Source organism: Rhinoraja longicauda, chromosome 26 (assembly GCF_053455715.1).
Source record: "Rhinoraja longicauda isolate Sanriku21f chromosome 26, sRhiLon1.1, whole genome shotgun sequence".
In the NCBI taxonomy this organism is placed as follows: Eukaryota; Metazoa; Chordata; class Chondrichthyes; order Rajiformes; family Arhynchobatidae; genus Rhinoraja; species Rhinoraja longicauda.
Genome location: NC_135978.1, coordinates 19342283 through 19359965, shown reverse-complemented (window position 1 = coordinate 19359965; position 17683 = coordinate 19342283). Strand labels below are relative to the sequence as shown.

At 40.6% G+C, this 17683-nt stretch overlaps 1 protein-coding gene across 6 annotated transcripts in view; it reads right to left on the bottom strand.

The window, feature by feature from the left end:
• Window positions 1-17683, bottom strand: part of zzef1 (zinc finger, ZZ-type with EF hand domain 1) — a 139891-nt gene that overhangs the window by 62821 nt on the left and 59387 nt on the right. For 5 of the 6 annotated variants that reach the window (XM_078422362.1, XM_078422365.1, XM_078422363.1 and 2 more), the window contains exons 25-30: window positions 15830-15981; window positions 13940-14183; window positions 11040-11119; window positions 8358-8442; window positions 6221-6725; window positions 3830-3994 (exon numbers count right to left, since the gene is read on the bottom strand). In XM_078422362.1, coding sequence (XP_078278488.1) covers window positions 3830-3994; window positions 6221-6725; window positions 8358-8442; window positions 11040-11119; window positions 13940-14183; window positions 15830-15981 — 1231 coding nt within the window. The remainder of the gene's footprint in view (window positions 1-3829; window positions 3995-6220; window positions 6726-8357; window positions 8443-11039; window positions 11120-13939; window positions 14184-15829; window positions 15982-17683) is intronic. The other variant, XM_078422366.1, reaches the window with a different exon arrangement.

Genomic DNA, 17683 nt, shown 5'->3' with positions numbered 1-17683 from the left:
TTTCAGAAAGCCTCTGATAAGGTCCCACACCGGAGATTAGTGGGCAAAATTAGAGCACGTGGTATTGGGGATAGGCTAATGACATGGATAGAAAGTTGGTTGGCAGACAGGAAATAAAGAGTAGGAATTAAGTGGTCCTTTTCAGAACGGCAGGCAGGGACTAGTGGGGTGCCGCAAGGCTCGGTGCTGGGACCGCAGCTATTTACAATATATATTAATGATTTAGGTGAAGGATTTAAAAGTAACAATAGCAAATTTACAGATGACACAAAGCTGGGTGGCAGTGTGAACTGTGAAGAGGATGCTATGAGGATGCAGGGTGACTTGGATAGGTTGGGTGAGTGGGCAGATGCATGGCAGATGCATTATAATGTGGATAAATGTGAGGTTATCCACTTTGGTGGCAAGAATAAGGCAGATTATTATCTGAATGGTGTCAGATTAGGAAAAGGGGAAGTGCAACGAGACCTAGGTGTCCTTTTACATCAGTCACTGAAAGTAAGCATGCAGTGAAGAAAGCTAATTGTATGTTGGCCTTCTTAACAAGAGGATTTAAGTATAGGAGCAAAGAGGTCCTTCTGCAGTTGGATCAAATAATAATTTCAGATTGGATATTTCTGCTCCTGCTGCTGTTTTTCCCTCTTATAACTGGCACGTTAATGACTTGGTCAACTTTCCAGGAAGAATTACTAAACCAGAATCATAACGTGTCACAGTTAAAGTTCTCAATTGAAATGCAACATGGGGTTTTGTGGATATAGTCTAAGATGATGATTCAATGCCCAACTGTAGGTGGCAAGCTGTTAAACAGGTAACATCGGAAGGAGGTTCTGTGCATCTGGACTGCTATTATTCTCACGCAACATTGCCATTAACCAGCTAATTCTCTTTCATCGTTTGTGGAATCAGCTCCAAACAAAACAACATAGATTCACGAGGACTACACCCTACTGAGTATTTCACATCACTGAAGCATATGGGATTATGGGATTATACAGTCATATGGGATTAGTTAATGCCAATATTTTAAGCATTTCGACATTTTGCTTTTTGTACAAAAAAAAGACAATTTTTGTTTTGTTAAAGGGAATATTGGCTGTAAAATTATTAGACAATAGACAATAGGTGCAGGAGTAGGCCATCGGCCCTTCGAGCCAGCACCGCCATTCAATGTGATCATGGCTGATCATTTTCAATCAGTACCCCGTTCCTGCCTTCTCCCCATACCCCCTGACTCAGCTATCCTTAAGAGCTCTATTCCACCATTTCACTGGGGTTTGTCACCTTGGGTGTTAAATTCAAAACTTCTACTCATGAAAAGAAAATGTTGATGATCTGATTAAGTTGCTTAAAAAAAAATTAAGGCTACTCTTCACAAATAAATATATGGTTACATCCTCTGCACTCTACCCGATCCCAATCATTTACTTTATTCTTAAAATAATACAGATGACTTTCAAATCCCTCAAGGCACGATTTTCATATAAATAATACAGAAGACTCCTTTGATGATCATGCGTGATCTATTTAATGCTGGAAAGGAGTGAGGGGGGGGGGGGAGGAGGAGGAGTATTCAAGTACATCGGGATAAGAAATCTTGGAAATTTTTATTTTGGTCATTAATCATATATTTGTAATAATGTTTGTCGGAAAAACTGACATCATTAACAACCAAATGCCATCTCCCACACACATTCTCATATTTCATTGGATACCAGAGTAAACACATTTACTTCTTAAAATACTTCAGAGAACATTCAGAATCAAAACAAGATGATATTATCAGAAAAGGATGGAGAATGGATATCTCAAGCATAAAAGTGAAGGTGCTGTGAAATAAAAGAGAATTCTTAATGCACAACAATTCAGCATTTTTACTTTGGCTGAAATTAATAAAAGCTGCATATAAATAGACTAAATATAACAGAATAAGCAGGTTCAGACTTCAGCCTGTGCAATCAACGTTTGCCACTAGCCTTAGCAACATCTGTCAGAGAAGAAAGGGGAAAATTCAACCAGGATTCCTGCCCCTGACTACATTAAAGATCTGCGTTACTATCATCAAGAGCTCCAACTCAACCTCCGCCACTACAGCTACCTCGAAAATCAGGAAATGTTAAGGATATAGACCGTGGGCCGAGGTGCCTTTTCTTTTCATGTCGTGACCCACATCCCATATCTACCTGTTTTTATAACATATTGTGTAAAAATATTATAGGAATTATATCTGAAACGCGTCAAGAACAAAACCTGCACATATTTTTAAAATATGGAAAAAAACTTCCGAAATCTCGTCAATTTTCCCGAGTAGTAATTGTCCAATCAAAGCATGTTTGTCATTGAGTCGCACGCCAATTGATCAATCACACGCTTTGTTTCAGGCTAGCTAGGTAGGGATCCCACGTGTCACTGTTCCTTCACTGTTGATGGGTCAAAGTCCTGGAACTCACTCACTCACCAACTATGGCTGAAGCCTGGGTCGACGGAGCCTGCAGCTGGAGCCTGGGTCGACGGAGCCCCTGGCTGGAGTGACTTTTTCTAATTAGCTTAATTAATTAGTGTGCAACTTTTTGCACTGACGAGTTATGAATTTCTTCTCAATTATTTTGAATCTAAATTTGTGCCAAATTTCAAGTAGTTACCAGAGACGGGTCACGAAAGTTAAAATCTAGACATTTTCGATGTTCGTCTAATAGCACTGAATCAGCTATGATGCTCCACAGTTGAATGCCCTACAAATATTTACTATCATAGCTCACATTTAAAGATGGCACTCTAAGCTAGGTGGCAGAGCCGTATATTTATATAAATCAACCTATTGCCATTAAAAGTGTTTCTTCTTAGCTAATCAATATTTGAATACACATCAAATTACTTTGCAAATTCATCATCTCAACTTCCTTCGAAAAAGCTGCATTATAACAAGTTTGCAAAGGTGATGGCCTTTGAGGGGTCTTGACAATGGGAGCCTGCATTCTAGACTACACACAGTATGAACAATACACAAACCCATGAGATCTCCCACACAAAGGATGGAGAAATATCTCAGGGCCACTCAATGATGAAAAATATGTCAATCTAGTTTTCTGCAGGGTCTAGAGAGAACCTTGCAAATTCTCATAATTCCCCTAAATTTTATTTATACGCATGGATGCTTTGCTGAAGTGGTTCCATCTTCAGGAACATTGCAGCAATGCAAGGCAAGGCAAAATAGTTAAAACGTCTTGACATTTGGCTACAGGAGCAAGCTCCACCGTTCCATTCTATCATAATTAATTCTACAATGCCATTTCCTCTCCCTGGTTCCCGACTATTCATATCCTTTCACAACAATAATCTACGAATTTTGATATTTGGTTCACAAGGCCAGATTCAATATCACTTTAGAGACAAGTGTTTTCTACATCGCCTCCCCTTCGTTTGAGGGGATGTATCCTGACATCATCCCAAACACCTGGACTTCCTCCTCTGGGAAAATGGTTTCACTTTACTCTTACTGGTTTCTTTCTGAAAGGCTTTTACAAAATTACTCAGCAAAGTGCAAAGCAATCCTCTACATGCAATAAAGTTTCTACTAAAATTTACTAGGTAAGTCACATTAGGTTGACGTTTTCTCTATAGGAGAACATGCTACAGATAGCCGGTACAAATAACTCACTACTAAATAGTAATAAAATCCTCAAGCTAAGTAGAAGATCACACCCAAAACTCAGAACTATCTGCTGCAAATCACGATTATCAAGGTTCACAAAGTTTAGCTCATAAGTTCAAGGAGCAGAATTAGGCCATTCGGCCCATCAAGTCTACTCCGCCCGTTGTTGTTCCATACCTGATCAATTCCTTCTGACAGGTTAACATTTCCTGCAGAAAGAGAATGCAGGAGAACTGGAAGAGATGAGGCTGTCCAAGTGATTGCAGGCATTCACTAACCACACGGAGAACGTTAATGATATTCGTGGCTTGGGCCTTCCGCAAAGAAAGAACCTGCAAAACACTGCAAAAGTTTTTTTTTAATGTTAAAGCAAAGTAATAAGCAATCGGGATGAAAACAAATAAAAACACAACTGACACTTTGGTAAATACACTTGCCACTAAAATGCAGTACTTGATGTCTTTCAACTTATTTGCAAAAGAACTCGCATTGGAAGTATCTGCCAATTTGTTGGAATCGAACTTCAAGTTCTTTTGCACAAAGGGTTGAATGTCGTTCAAGAACAGTGTCTTCCAGCAGATATTAAAAATAGTGATGCATATCCTATTTAAGTGTCTGAATTCAAAGCATCATATAAGATCACGTGGGTCTCCTCCCAGGTGTCTTTATTGCAGGGATCAGTTCAAGAGTAGCCCGTGTGAGCCCCTCAAATTGCCCCTTCCCTTCCCACTTGGGAGCATATGGCAGAGAGCAGGCATGAATCACTTCATACTGGTCCACCGTGCAGTCACATCTATACCGCTCAAAGAAAAACCCTTTGATTCAAAGTTTAAAGACCTAGAAGGATGATAAACAAAGTGCTGGCATGTAAAAACCCAGTGGCTTTATTCAGTTTTGTGATCCAGGCCAGTCAAGACAAGACAGAGACAAAATGCTGGAGTAACTCAGCAGGACAGGCAGCATCTCTGGATAGAAGGAATGAGCTAGATTTTGGGTCGAGACCCTTCTTCAGACTTGAATCTCGATCCGAAACGTCACCCTATTTCTTCTATCCAGAGATGCTGCCTATCCCGCTGATTTACTCCAGCATTGTGTCCATCTTTGGTGTAAACCAGCATCTGCAGTTCCCCCCCTACACACCAGTCAAGACTAGCATTCAATGCCCATGCCCAAGTGCCCTTTGAGAAGGTGGCGACAAATTCCCTTTGTGAACTGCTACGGTCCTCTTGTAAAGATACTGTTAAGGATAAGAGACAATGAGGGACCAGTGATATAGTTCATACAATAGGATGGTAGGGGTCTTGAAGGGGAACCTGTAGGTGATGATGTTTCCACGTATCTACTGCTCTTTCTTCCAAGTGATGGACATTGCATACTTGGGGGCTGAGGGGTGAATGCAGTTGTAGCAGCCACTGCAAGTAACAGCAGCATATTTTGTAGATAGTACACTGTGCAGCACAGTGTTCTGGTGATGGAGGGGTGCACATTTAAAGTGGTTTATCAAAAAGGCATGATTCTGAGAAGATGACTATGCCAACCTATCACGACTTAATCAAGGTGGGGGGGGGGGTGGTTGGGTAGAATACAAGGTGTTGTTCTTCTAAAGACTCTTATCTCCTATATACTTCCCTCTCTTTTCCTTTCAATCCACCTCTGGCCCAAACTGCGAAGGCCCACTAACCATGCTACCAGTGTAGGTAGTAACACTGGGAGGGTTTTCGGGAGGGGGTGGTCATCTGAATTTACTCGAATGTGCTGCAATCCATTCAATTTTTGCTGGGTTTCTCTGTGCTCCCAAACAAAGTGACTCGAGGCTCTCCATGCCCAGGTGATTATTCTTCCATTTTGATCAGTCACGAACCAGGGATTCCTACAATCTGGTGAGGGCGATCCTCCGAATCACAGCCCGCAGCATCCTGCTCCAACTCACCGAGATGAAAAGTGGCTTTAATGATCACATTGAGTAATTCACAAAGGCAGGTATTAATTGCATTTAGCTTATGGCCAAATCAACCTTGCACCTCAGAAGGCTTTGCATCTTTGGAAGTTTCCGTGCTAGACAACAGTAAAGGCCGTGTAATTAAATGACTGTGACAGATAGTTTTGGATCAGCAAGGGAAATCGAGGTTTATAGGGAACAGGCAAAAAAAAAGAGTCAAAGCCAAGATCTTGAATGGCAGAGCAGACCCCAGGGGCCCTTTGCCAACTTCTGCTCCCATTGCTAAAGCTCTTACATTGCAATCTGCACTGAGCTTTGAAACCAATTTCCTGCCATCAGTATCTGGCTTGCATAGAGAAACAGACTTGGTCATATTAAATCTCCAGGAACAAACTGCTATTTACTAACCCTCTTCCTTCTGTTAGGTGCTACTGCTTCAGATAGGAGACTTGGAATGAGTTCCTACGGCAGTCAGGGTTGGTAAATTATATTTTGATGGAAAAAAACCCAGTTTCATTCCATTTCCCCACCCTCACCCACCGCATTACAAACTTGCACCTCCTCTAAATGCACGTTTTCACCCAATTATTCAAGTAGTTTCCTTTGGTTTGAAGGCAAAACCAGCTTACCTTTCAGATGAAATATTGGTATCCTTCATAAACTCCACGATGCTCTTCAAAATTGGATATTTGTCTTGGATTGGTACAATTTTAAACTCTTCCATGGACTTGAGCGAAAGTAATCTAAGTCGGCCTTTACTAAAAGAGCCCTTGGGTTTGGAACTAAAAGGAGAGTGAAAGTCAATATAAGGAGATACAATATTTTCACTGGGCGTGCTGCTCACTGAAGAAGCTGGGCTCTCAGCAGGATCATGGTTTTCGTTCAATGCTGTGGCGGCAGGGATGGATTGCTGGGCTTTTTCGTCCACTGTGTTTTGCGATTGTACAATTGGTTCCTGTGATGCGGTAGAGTGGCCCGCAGAAATAAGCTGTTCCGGCAGATTGGCGGACTTAAGCAAATCATCGTCTTGCTCAGGCAAAGTATCCGTTCTCTTCTCTTCAGATGAAGAATCAACATTTTTCGGGAATGGTGCGAATTTTAATAGCAAAAGGCTCTTCCCAATCCAGTTTTCGTCTGGAAAATATCAAAAAGTTACTTCCACAAAGTTACAAATTTTAAGTAAATACAATGTTCATTCTATTAATAAGATTGGTATAAATGCTTTAATAGCTGCCTTGCAGCCACATCAGATAACTATTCCAAAATACCACTTGTGTGCATTAATAGAAGGTTCCTTATTATTTAGACTATCTTAAAGTAGTTGGGCATCATTTATAGGAGAACACTGAATGTTTTAAGCAAATGAAATCAAAAATCTACTTAAAATAAAACTACTCAAAAAACAACTTGAAATTTGAAATAAATTTTAAAAATGCTGAGTACACTCAGCAGGCCAGGGAGCATCTCTGGAGACAGAAATAGTTTAAATATTTTAGGTTAAAGACTCATCAGAACTGGGACAGAGGGAAAAAAAGTCAGTTTTAATTTGCAGAGGGGGCAGAACGGGAAAATAACAGGGGTGCTGAGCAGAATTAGGTTAATGCCTTCGTTCATGTTCTGTTGATGAGGAAGCCAATTGCAGGGGGATGCACAGAGACCCAATTCCGTGAGCTTGGTAACCAGCTTGGAGGGGATGATGGTATTGAACGCCGCGCTGTAGTCTATAAACAACAGCCTGACACAAGTGTTTTAATTGTCCAAGTGGTCCAGTGCGGAGTGGAGAGCCAGTCAGATCGCATCCTCTGTAGACCTGTTGTGACGGTAAGCGAACTGTAGTGGGTCGAGGTTCTCATTGAGGTAGGAGTTGATATGCACCATAACCAACCTCGCAAAGCACTTCATCACCACAGACGTTAGTGCCACTGGTCGATAGGCGTTGAGGCACGTCGCCTTACTCTTCTTGGGCACCGGTATTATTGATGCCCTCTTAAAGCAGGTGGGAACATCAGTAATGAGAGGTTGAAAATGTCCGCAAAAACTCCCGCCAGCTGGTCAGTGCAGGTTTTGAGAACTCAACCGGGTATACCATCAGGTCCAGGCGCTTTCCGAGGGTTCATGCCCCTTAAAGGATCTTCTGACATTAGCCTCTGTAACTGTAACTAATACCATCAGGGCGTATGGGGGCTCAGGAAGGCACATCAGTGTTCTCCCTATCAAAGCGTGCGTAGAACGCATTGGGCTCGTCAGGGAGTGATGCTTCGCTGTCGCTTGAGCTGCCTCCTGATTTCGCCTTGTGGGAGGTGATGGCATTGAAGCCCTGCCACAGTTGCTGAACATCCAATACCCGGGGGCTTTACAAGGCGATTGGTGGGGTAGGCAGAAACAGATGTTTTCATTTCTAGCCCTATTGGTACCTTCCATATTTTGGAAACTGGCACATCCACATGAGGTATACCAACCTCCAATCCAGTGCATGTGAACCCCATTTAAAGATAGAGAGCCACAGGTTAGGGAAATAGCATGCGCTCAACCCCTGCCTCCACTGCCTGACACACTTAAAAATACTCCTTGCAATGAGCACATTGAAAGATCTCAACAAATAGGAATAAGGAGCTTTAACTGTAGGCAAGGAATTAAGCCTATAATACTTATTATCTGAATAGTTTATTCATGCGTTTTCAATGCAATGTGACGTTTCATTGATTGCAACAGAGTCCATCTATGCCAATGTCTATAGGATTAGGAATATTGGCAAATCTTACTCACTGATATTTTCTGGGTTCATCTTGTCATCATCTTGTGTTTCTTCTTTATCGCTGATCATCATCATATATTTTTGTTTACGTTCCATCTTGTTAAAGTAAGGATGGGGTTGAAGGAAAGAAAATTGAGTCAACTTGGTGTCATTCAAACACTGATTCCTGAACATTAATCCTGAACATTAAGAGTGCAATGGAAATATCTGTGTAGTTACCCTATATTGTATTAATTATCAATGTTTACAATTATCAATCTTTACAATCATAATGATACTTGCTCTAATTTTTAGTGTAAGAAAATAACTGCAGATGCTGGTACAAATTGAAGGTATTTATTCACAAAATGCTGGAGTAACTCAGCAGGTCAGGCAGCATTTTTTAATCCTAATAACCCTCCTTCCACTTTTCAAAGTAACAAATGTACAAACCATAAACAGGGCCATCAAGTGGCACCTATTCTGCAACAAACTGTGAGCCAATACTCAGCTCCAAGCTTTGTCACAATCTATGGATGCAAGAACCAAATTGAGTTGAGCAGAACTGCTCATAGTACCAAGGCACCAACAGCCTAGCTAAATCTTGGAAGCATTAATAAATGAGTTCCCCGGTGGTCAGGGCTGAAACACTCTCAAACTGCAGGAGGTGTTCATGGGTACACAGGAAATTGCAGGTGTCGCAATCTTGAGCAAGCAGCAAAGTACTGGAGGAACTCAGCAGGAATGGATAGATCGATTTATTCACAAAATGCTGGAGTAACTCAGCAGGTCAGGCAGCATCTCGGGAGAGAAGGAATGGGTGACGTTTCGGGTCGAGACCCTTCTTCAGACTGATGATGTTTTTGGTCGGGACCCTTTTTCAGACTGGCGCAGGTAAGTTAAGAAGTGCTGGTTGTGTGGGTCTGGTGCAAAATGAAGTGGAGTTGAGGTTCATGGCACATCTGGGAGGCTTGGAGTGGCAGAGCAAAGCCAGAGAGTACCAGCACATGGTGGAGAGTGCAGTGCGCAGAGGGGAGACCTGTTGCAAGAACAAGAAGCTAAGGGGGGAAAAAAAATGGTAGCTGTTGAGATGTATTTGCTGTTGGAAGTGTCACAAACAAGGGGATACAAGATAAGGAGCCAGTCATTTAAATCTGCTAGGTAATTTTTTTTTCTCCGAGAGGTAGCAAATCTCTGAAATTCTCTGCCTTCGAGAATGGTAGCGGTCAGATCATTAGATATATTTAACAGGGTGGTAAATATTTGGAAGATCAAGGAGTTGACAGTCATGAGGGAATAGCACAGGAGTTGAGGGCCAGTATAGATCAGCCACTATCATACTGAATGGCCTATCCCTGCCTCTATTTTCTTGTGTTCTAATCATTGCAACTGTTCCCCTTTGGTTCCCATTCCTGCCCCTCCTCCATCAACCAGGCTATCTCATAAATTCATCACAGAATGCATTAGTGACCATTACACATTTATGAATCCTAGTTTGGAAATTCCCACAGGACGCATTTTATGTGAACTTATTTTTATAATTGAAAAGCATCACCACTTTCTTTCCAGCAAAGGGGTTACCACCCTGCTTTGTCTTTCCTTGCATTTATAATTCCTCAGCTCTGACATCAATTTGAAAATCATGATTTATAAGCATAAAGGTAATGATGAGTTTAATCAGAACTTTTGAGAAATGAATCCTGTGCTTTGTTTCCATATGCAGAACCTCTTAACCCGCTTTACTATTTACTGCTATCTGTGAATTTGTATCCTAATCTTTGCCTCATTCAGGCTTATTTTCCAAGCAACTTGAGGCCCCATTTATCTGACCAAAATTCCATCTTATATGTTGTGACAGTCTTGCTATCACTATACACAAATTGGTGTCAAAAACATCCTGCCTTCTACAAATACGAGTACATTTAAATTCTGCTCTCTATTTTCTGCTTTTTTTGCCACGCACTGTTCAGTCAGATAGTTAGCCCTGACTCCACACGCTGAATTAGACCCCATGAGATTCAAAGTTCGGTTGGTAAAAAGAGAGGAGTGATGATGAAAGGTTGCTTTCATGATTCGAAGCCTGTGACGGATGTACCACTAGGATCAGTGCTGAAACCCTTGCTGTTTGCCATGTACATTATTGATTCCAATATCTATTGTATTGGTTTATTATTGTCATACCGAGATAGTGAAAAACTTTGCGTGCTATCCAGTCAAATTATACTATACACGAGTATAATCATGCATTACACAAGTACAAGAGGTCGTGAAAAGAGAAAAATAGCAGAGTGGAGAATATCGTATTAGAGCATTGTAGCGTGACAGATACAGAGAAAGTGCAGACAAAAACAGTTCAAGATCTGCAATGAGGTAGGTTAGGACATCAGCAATGGAATAGAATGTAACATTCAAAAACTATTTGGATGAGGACTTGAATCACAAGGCACAGGAAGCGTATCCGTAAATGGGATTAGTATTGATGGTCGGCATTGACATTGTGGGCCTGTTTCTGTGTTGTATTACAGTGGCTGTATTGCAAAGTATACTCTGTATTACAGAGTATAAGCAGTGGCTTTTCATGAGGCGTTTGAAAATCTATTACATCTTCTGCAGCACCTTTGCTTACTCTTTGTTAATGCTTCAAAGTAATGTCATGATTTCCAAACAAATAATCAATGTCATTTGAAGAAAATGTGGCTCTTTATTAAACTTACTATCCAAGTTTTCATTCCTTCAGCCAATGCATACACTTCTACAATTTCATCATGGAATCCTGTGGCACCTCCACTTGCAACTATAGAAATGGAGAAACAGAATGAATGAATGAAAACAATCTATTATAACAGATCGCTTTGTATTATTTTGTTCTACCCGTCAGAATCAGCCAACACATTCACCCGTTATCTTATCTTATGATCTTCAATAAAACGTTAGTAGTTGCTCGCAACAGATTCATACTAATTTTGAAGGGCTTGGTTTAAGATTACAACTGGGACTTGAAAATGGCGCCAAACTGGTGACTATATACCATCTCAGTGTACTACTGCTATGTACTTGTACAGTATCTGAAATGCTTATCTAATATGTATCTAAGTGCTTACGTATAGTGATACTTGTACTGAACTGTATACCAAAATGAATTTCACTGTACCTCGGTGCATATGACAAATAAAGTACCATAACATATCAAGATTGGAGGTTTTATTTCTCATAAATACCTAATTTTGCACAGGCCACACTGTATTCTTAAGCAGAAACATTTTCTCAACTGTTAGTGTTAATAATTCTGCACCTTGATTATATTTGGCATAAAGCAGATTCATTTCTCTTCACCTTTCAGCAAGCTAAATGGGAAACAGTTTCATGAATTCCCATGAGCAACAAAAATTTGGCATGAGGCTTTACTTCATGCGCATCAGTAGATTGTAGACACATGTAGAATACCATGGATTCTATTGTTTACCAAATGTCATTATATATGGGGTTTTTTGTTGAAAAAAGAGAGTATTTAAAAGGGTTTCACAGTTCCCCAAGTACAAAGAACAGCTTATTAAAAACAAACCATCCAAATAATGTCGTATCTTGAGAGACTAACAATATTTTAATAACCCAGTATAACTTTAGCGACCTGTTGTTTAGGACTCGTTGGAATCTGGGGGCTTTACTGCAGAGAAATGGCAGCTTGTTCCATTATCCAAACTAAAATAATCTAAACTAATCCTACCATCTTGCTCTCTCCAGACTCCTGCATCCTTCTCTATATTAAATATTATCCATTTTTTCCCATGTTTCCCCACAGTCCATAAGCTGCTCGTCCAAGTATGAAAAGGCAATAGCCGATTAAAAATGATCTGTTCACTTATGCCTTCGTGCCACTCCATTTGAAATAACAGAGCATCAGCAGTAAATGTGTTTATATCCACAGCATCAATCTCTCCATAATCACATATTTCCCATTCAATGAGTTATTTAAGCATAAAACTACCCCATCTACCACGTTGGTGATCCCCAGACTATCTTTGATCAGACTTTATTGGCTTTATCCTGCACTACAGGTTATTCCCTTATCGTGTATCTGTACACTGTGAATGGCTCAATTGTAATCATGTATTGTCTTTCTGCTGACTGGTTAGCAACGCAACAAAGGTTTTTCACTGTACCTAAGTACACGTGACAACAAACTCAACATTATCATAATGTAGTGCTATACATACATGGGCCAGAGAAGGGTGGAGGGAGGGTGGGGTGCAAGACCGAGGGAAATATAGAGGGAGGGAAAGAAAGCTGTGGTGACTCAGGGCTCAGGAAATAGAACTGGTTCTGTTTTTAATTATTTTCTGACCTGGCCTCAGAAGCTCAATGTAAATTGATCAAGTTTTCTGATAAATTCTAAACAGTACAATTAGGCACGTTACAGTGGGAAGACTGTGATTGAAACAAATAGGTACTGAAAATTAATGCACAAGTGCCAAATTATTGCACATCAGACAAACAAGATGGGCACTGTGCAAATTTCACTACAGCCACTGAAAATTCAATGGATAAATCTAATAAAGAATTAGGATCCTTTGCAAACTCTTTGCTGCTTTGCATTGCTGAATGCAATGAGTAAATCCAAAATGTAATATGGTTACAGTGGAAAGGGCTCCACTCAATCAAATGTGTAGTGTTTTATCAAAAGGGGGGACAGGAAATATTCAACTGATGGTATATCTGGAGAATCAGGAGATTTCTTCCTGTCACAGTACTGACTGCCTCCGGATACAGCCCATAATTGGGAGGATAAAAGCTATAATATCCAAGCACAGGATAATATAACATATAACGCATCCACTAAAGAACCAAGTTCTGAAATCAATGATGAAAGTCGCTCTGTTCTCTTACACTACATGTTGTGGCAATTGCAAATCAAAAGCTGTTTGGTGCCCTCTACAGGGCTCCTGCCAAATTGAAAACAATTTTGTGTCATCTTAATTAATAAATCTTTCGAGGGAAACGAATCTAAATCAGGAAATGGTCTAATTACCTGTTTATAAATTCAAATATAGGAAGCAAAGACAGAAAGTGAGATCAAAAAATGTTTTGTTTTTAATTACCAGTAATAATTAAAATCTGAAGGAATGCGAATGCGCAATGATGAGCTAATGTTCTGTGGCAGAGAGATTAGTTGTCAGTAAACAATTACCTCGCAGTTAAAACTTCGCTGATACTTAAATGGACAGTTCCATCTTTCCTGGCCAATTTGGTACAGAGTGTGCAAGTACAGTAACTATTTTAATGCCGAGCTTCTCAGCAGGAGAGTAGGCACTGCGCAACTTCTGGAGGAGCAGAGCAATTTGCCGCAAAATGCATTCCACTGAACTTAACGGTGAAAAGTCCAGAACAAGCATTGATGGGGTAGATTCTGCACAAACTCAACCTAAAATCACGATTTGTACTTACGCTATTTTTGTTTATATTATTAAGTGAGCAATTACAATTAATAGACTCGAAGGGGGCTTTAATTGCAAGCATTTCCCATAACGTCTTTATACTGCCAAATCCGCAATCTAATTTAATAAACTTTAAAAAAAAAATTTTTTAACAGGCTACTTTCCCAAAAAGACCGATTTACCATAGGTTCTCACTGCATTGTTAAGATCAGGGCTGTGGTACATCATGGCAGCAAATACAGCGTTCACAGCTACGTCAACTTTTGACCCAAGGTCAATTCCACTAAGTACTTCCAACTTTGCCGAATGCTTCTTGCAAAGGTTCATAAGTTTCTTGATTAAGTCAATCTGAGAGTCAGGGACATCATCTCGCAAAGGAAGGCAGCGAGCAACCTGGACCAGGAAATTCTGAACATCATTACTGCTCTATGACAAAGTGCAAAATTATTTCAATATAATGAAAGCAAACATTTCTTTACAGATAGGACAACAAATTGCATCTAAATTTGAATCAGTTGAAAATGTTTCACGAGCCTTCAAATATAAAATAATGTTCAGCTTCTTTTTCCCACCATCAACCCAGATTCTAAATCACTTCTCCACTGTCACTTCATAACATCTTTAAGCTGTGCAGGAATTCATAAATTCGTTAATCAAAATGGAGACCATGCATTTTCTCCACCCTTTCTTCCCCACAGGCTTATTACTTTCCGCTCCACCCCATTAAATTTTAATCTTGGTCGATACAAGACTTGGTACAGTTTCCTCGCCTCAGACATCAAATTTCAAAGCTGTAAGATATTCTTGTTCAGAAAAAAATTGATCACCAAGCCCTCCCTAACAACAACACATCTCCAAGGTTCTCTAATGTGCTTCTACCCACACTCATACTTTAAGAAATACTTAAATCTCAAAGTAGCTTTTACATGACTGAAGTGACTCTAGGTCCACAAGTGATGCTCTCTTGTGACAATGTATTATTTTCCTGTCATTGTTAAACAAATTCTTAAAGGAATGTTGTAAAACCCCCATCTTAACGTCATCATATTCTTTTTGTTTTCTGCACATCTATTATTATCATATCATATCATATATATACAGCCGGAAACAGGCCTTTTCGGCCCTCCAAGTCCGTGCCGCCCAGTGATCCCCGTACATTAACACTATCCTACACCCACTAGGGACAATTTTTACATTTACCCAGCCAATTAACCTACATACCTGTACGTCTTTGGAGTGTGGGAGGAAACCGACGATCTCGGAGAAAACCCACGCAGGTCACGGGGAGAACGTACAAACTCCTTACAGTGCAGCACCCGTAGTCAGGATCGAACCTGAGTCTCCGGCGCTGCATTCGCTGTAAAGCAGCAACTCTACCGCTGCGCTACCGTGCTACCAAGGTTCTCTAATTCTTATTCTAAGAGTCAGGCAGATGCAGCGTAGAAATAGGTCTTACAGCCCACCAAGTACGTGTCGACCATTAAGCACTCTTCTATGCTAATACAACTGTAACTCATTTTATTCCCTCCACATTCTCATCGGCTAACCCTAGATTCTACCACTCATCTACACACAATGGTCAATTTACAGCAGCCAATTGACCTACCAGCTCATGCCCAGGAGCAAACCTACATGGTCTCAGGGAAAACATACAAATTCCACATAGATACACAGGGGGTCAGGATTGAACACAGGTCACTGAAGTCAAGGGACAGCACCTCTAGTTGAGCACTCAACTGGGGCCACTCACACTGTACTCCCAATTAGACTACTGTTTGCACCCCACATATGCAGATCATCCCAAATCAAATCCCACTATCAAGTCTAACTAATCTTAATAACTGGTTGTAATGTCTTCAAGGTAATTAAAGGTGAGAGAACAAAAACAATTTTTAAAAAAAACAAGTTTTAGAAAGAATGAATCGTCAACAGCTTTAGTTATATTAGCTCACTAGTATTCTGAAGGATCGCGGCTAAAATTAAGGTTACCAGTTCCTTATTTTCATCAAATGCTTAATTTATCCCTGAAGCTGACCAAATGAGACCAGCCATAAAATTACAATTGAATTTACCGGCTCAACACCTGCTGATGTGCCGTCCATTGTTCCCGCTGAGCATTGATTTATTCCTGCACAGGTTCCATGCCTTAAGATGGGTTTCCAGAGCCGACATTCCACTACAGAAGTAACCTTCTCTGCCGGTAACTCAGCAGAAGGGAACAGCCCTTCACAGAAAAAAGATAAACGACAAAATTTCTTTGTTGGCATTTCAATGGAAAGTGACTCAACTATGTAAAGTATGAACATTGTATCTCACAGTGCTTTACAGCCAATTAATCAATATTGTGGTACTTATAACAGAGATAAATATTAGCTCGGGGGCTAGATGTGGGGACACAAGTGAATTCAGATGCTGGAATCTTGAGTGGAAAACAAACTGGAACAGTGGGCCAGACAGCATCTGTGGAGGGAAATGGGTGGACGATTCCTTTCCTGGAGCCTTCTTCACATGTGGGGATCATGTTATTCTTCATATGTAGTGAATCTGTGGAATTCTTTGCCACAGAAGGTTGTGGAGACCAAGTCAGTGGACATTTTTAAGACAAAGAAAGATAGATAGATTCTTGTGTAAGAAAGAACTGCTGATGCTGGTTTAAACCGAAGACACAAAAAGCTGGACAGGCAGCATCTTTGGAGGGAAGGAATGGGTGACACTTCGGGTCAAGACCCGATTCTTGCTTAGTGCAGGTGTCAGAGGTTATGGGGAAAAGGCAGGAGAATGTGGCTAGGAGGGAGAGATAGATCAACCATTATTGAATGGCGGTGTATGAATTGATGGGCTGAATGGCCTAATTCTACTCCTATTCCTTATGACCTTAAATATGCCATGAGAACTTACAACCACTCAAGGGGGCAGACTGAACTACATGTCCTCCGATGGATGGTGCAAAGCCATCTTCTGATGGTGCAGAGCCATCTTCTGATGGTGCAGAGCCATCCTCTGATGGTGCAGAGCCATCTTCAGTACTACTTAACGTATGGCCCTACATTATGCTCACATTTGTGGAGAGTGTGTGAACTCACAGCTTTGGCTCAGAAGGAGAAGCTCCACTTCTGAGTTAAGCCTAAAGTTGTACTACTATGTCAAAGCCAAATATTACCAAAATATTATCAACTAAACCGCGAAAAATCAAATGAAACTGCAGACGGCGGAAATCTAAACTAAAAACAGAAAAAGGTGGGACCATTCAGCAAATCAGGCTGCATTTGAGGGAAGTCAAAAGAGTTAACGTTTTGGTTTTAGAGATACAGCGTGGAAACAGAGCCTTCAGCCCACCATGTCCGTGCCGACCAACGATCCATGTATACTAGTTCCATCCTACACATGAGGGACAATTTACAGAAGCCAATTAACCTACAATCCTGCATGTCTTTGGAATGTGGGAGGAAAACCAAAGCTCCTGGAGAAAACCCACATGGTCACTGGGAGAATGCACAACCTCCATACAGACAGTACCCATACCCATGATCTAACCCGGGTCTCTGGCTGAAAGGTAGCAACTCTACCACTGCGCCACTGTGGATCGTTTAAGTCGTACACATTCTGTTTCTAATGACCACAGTTAGATCTTTAAAAAAAGTCACTTTCTTGCAATTCACACCATCTATTATATTTTGCCACCCAAAAGAGACCAATTTATGCTTAATCTTTGTTTCTGTAAGTCCCCCAATCTTCTATCCACTCCATGTTATATCTCCTGCACCTTAAACTTTTATTTTCTACTATAAGGACACATTAAAACATACAAGGTTTCTTAAATGAAGCACATACGTGGACAAATAATAGGATTGATATAACTATAGGTGTTGGTAAACTTTTGGGAATGTGCATAAATTGTGTTTAAATACGTTTAGTTGGAGAAATTT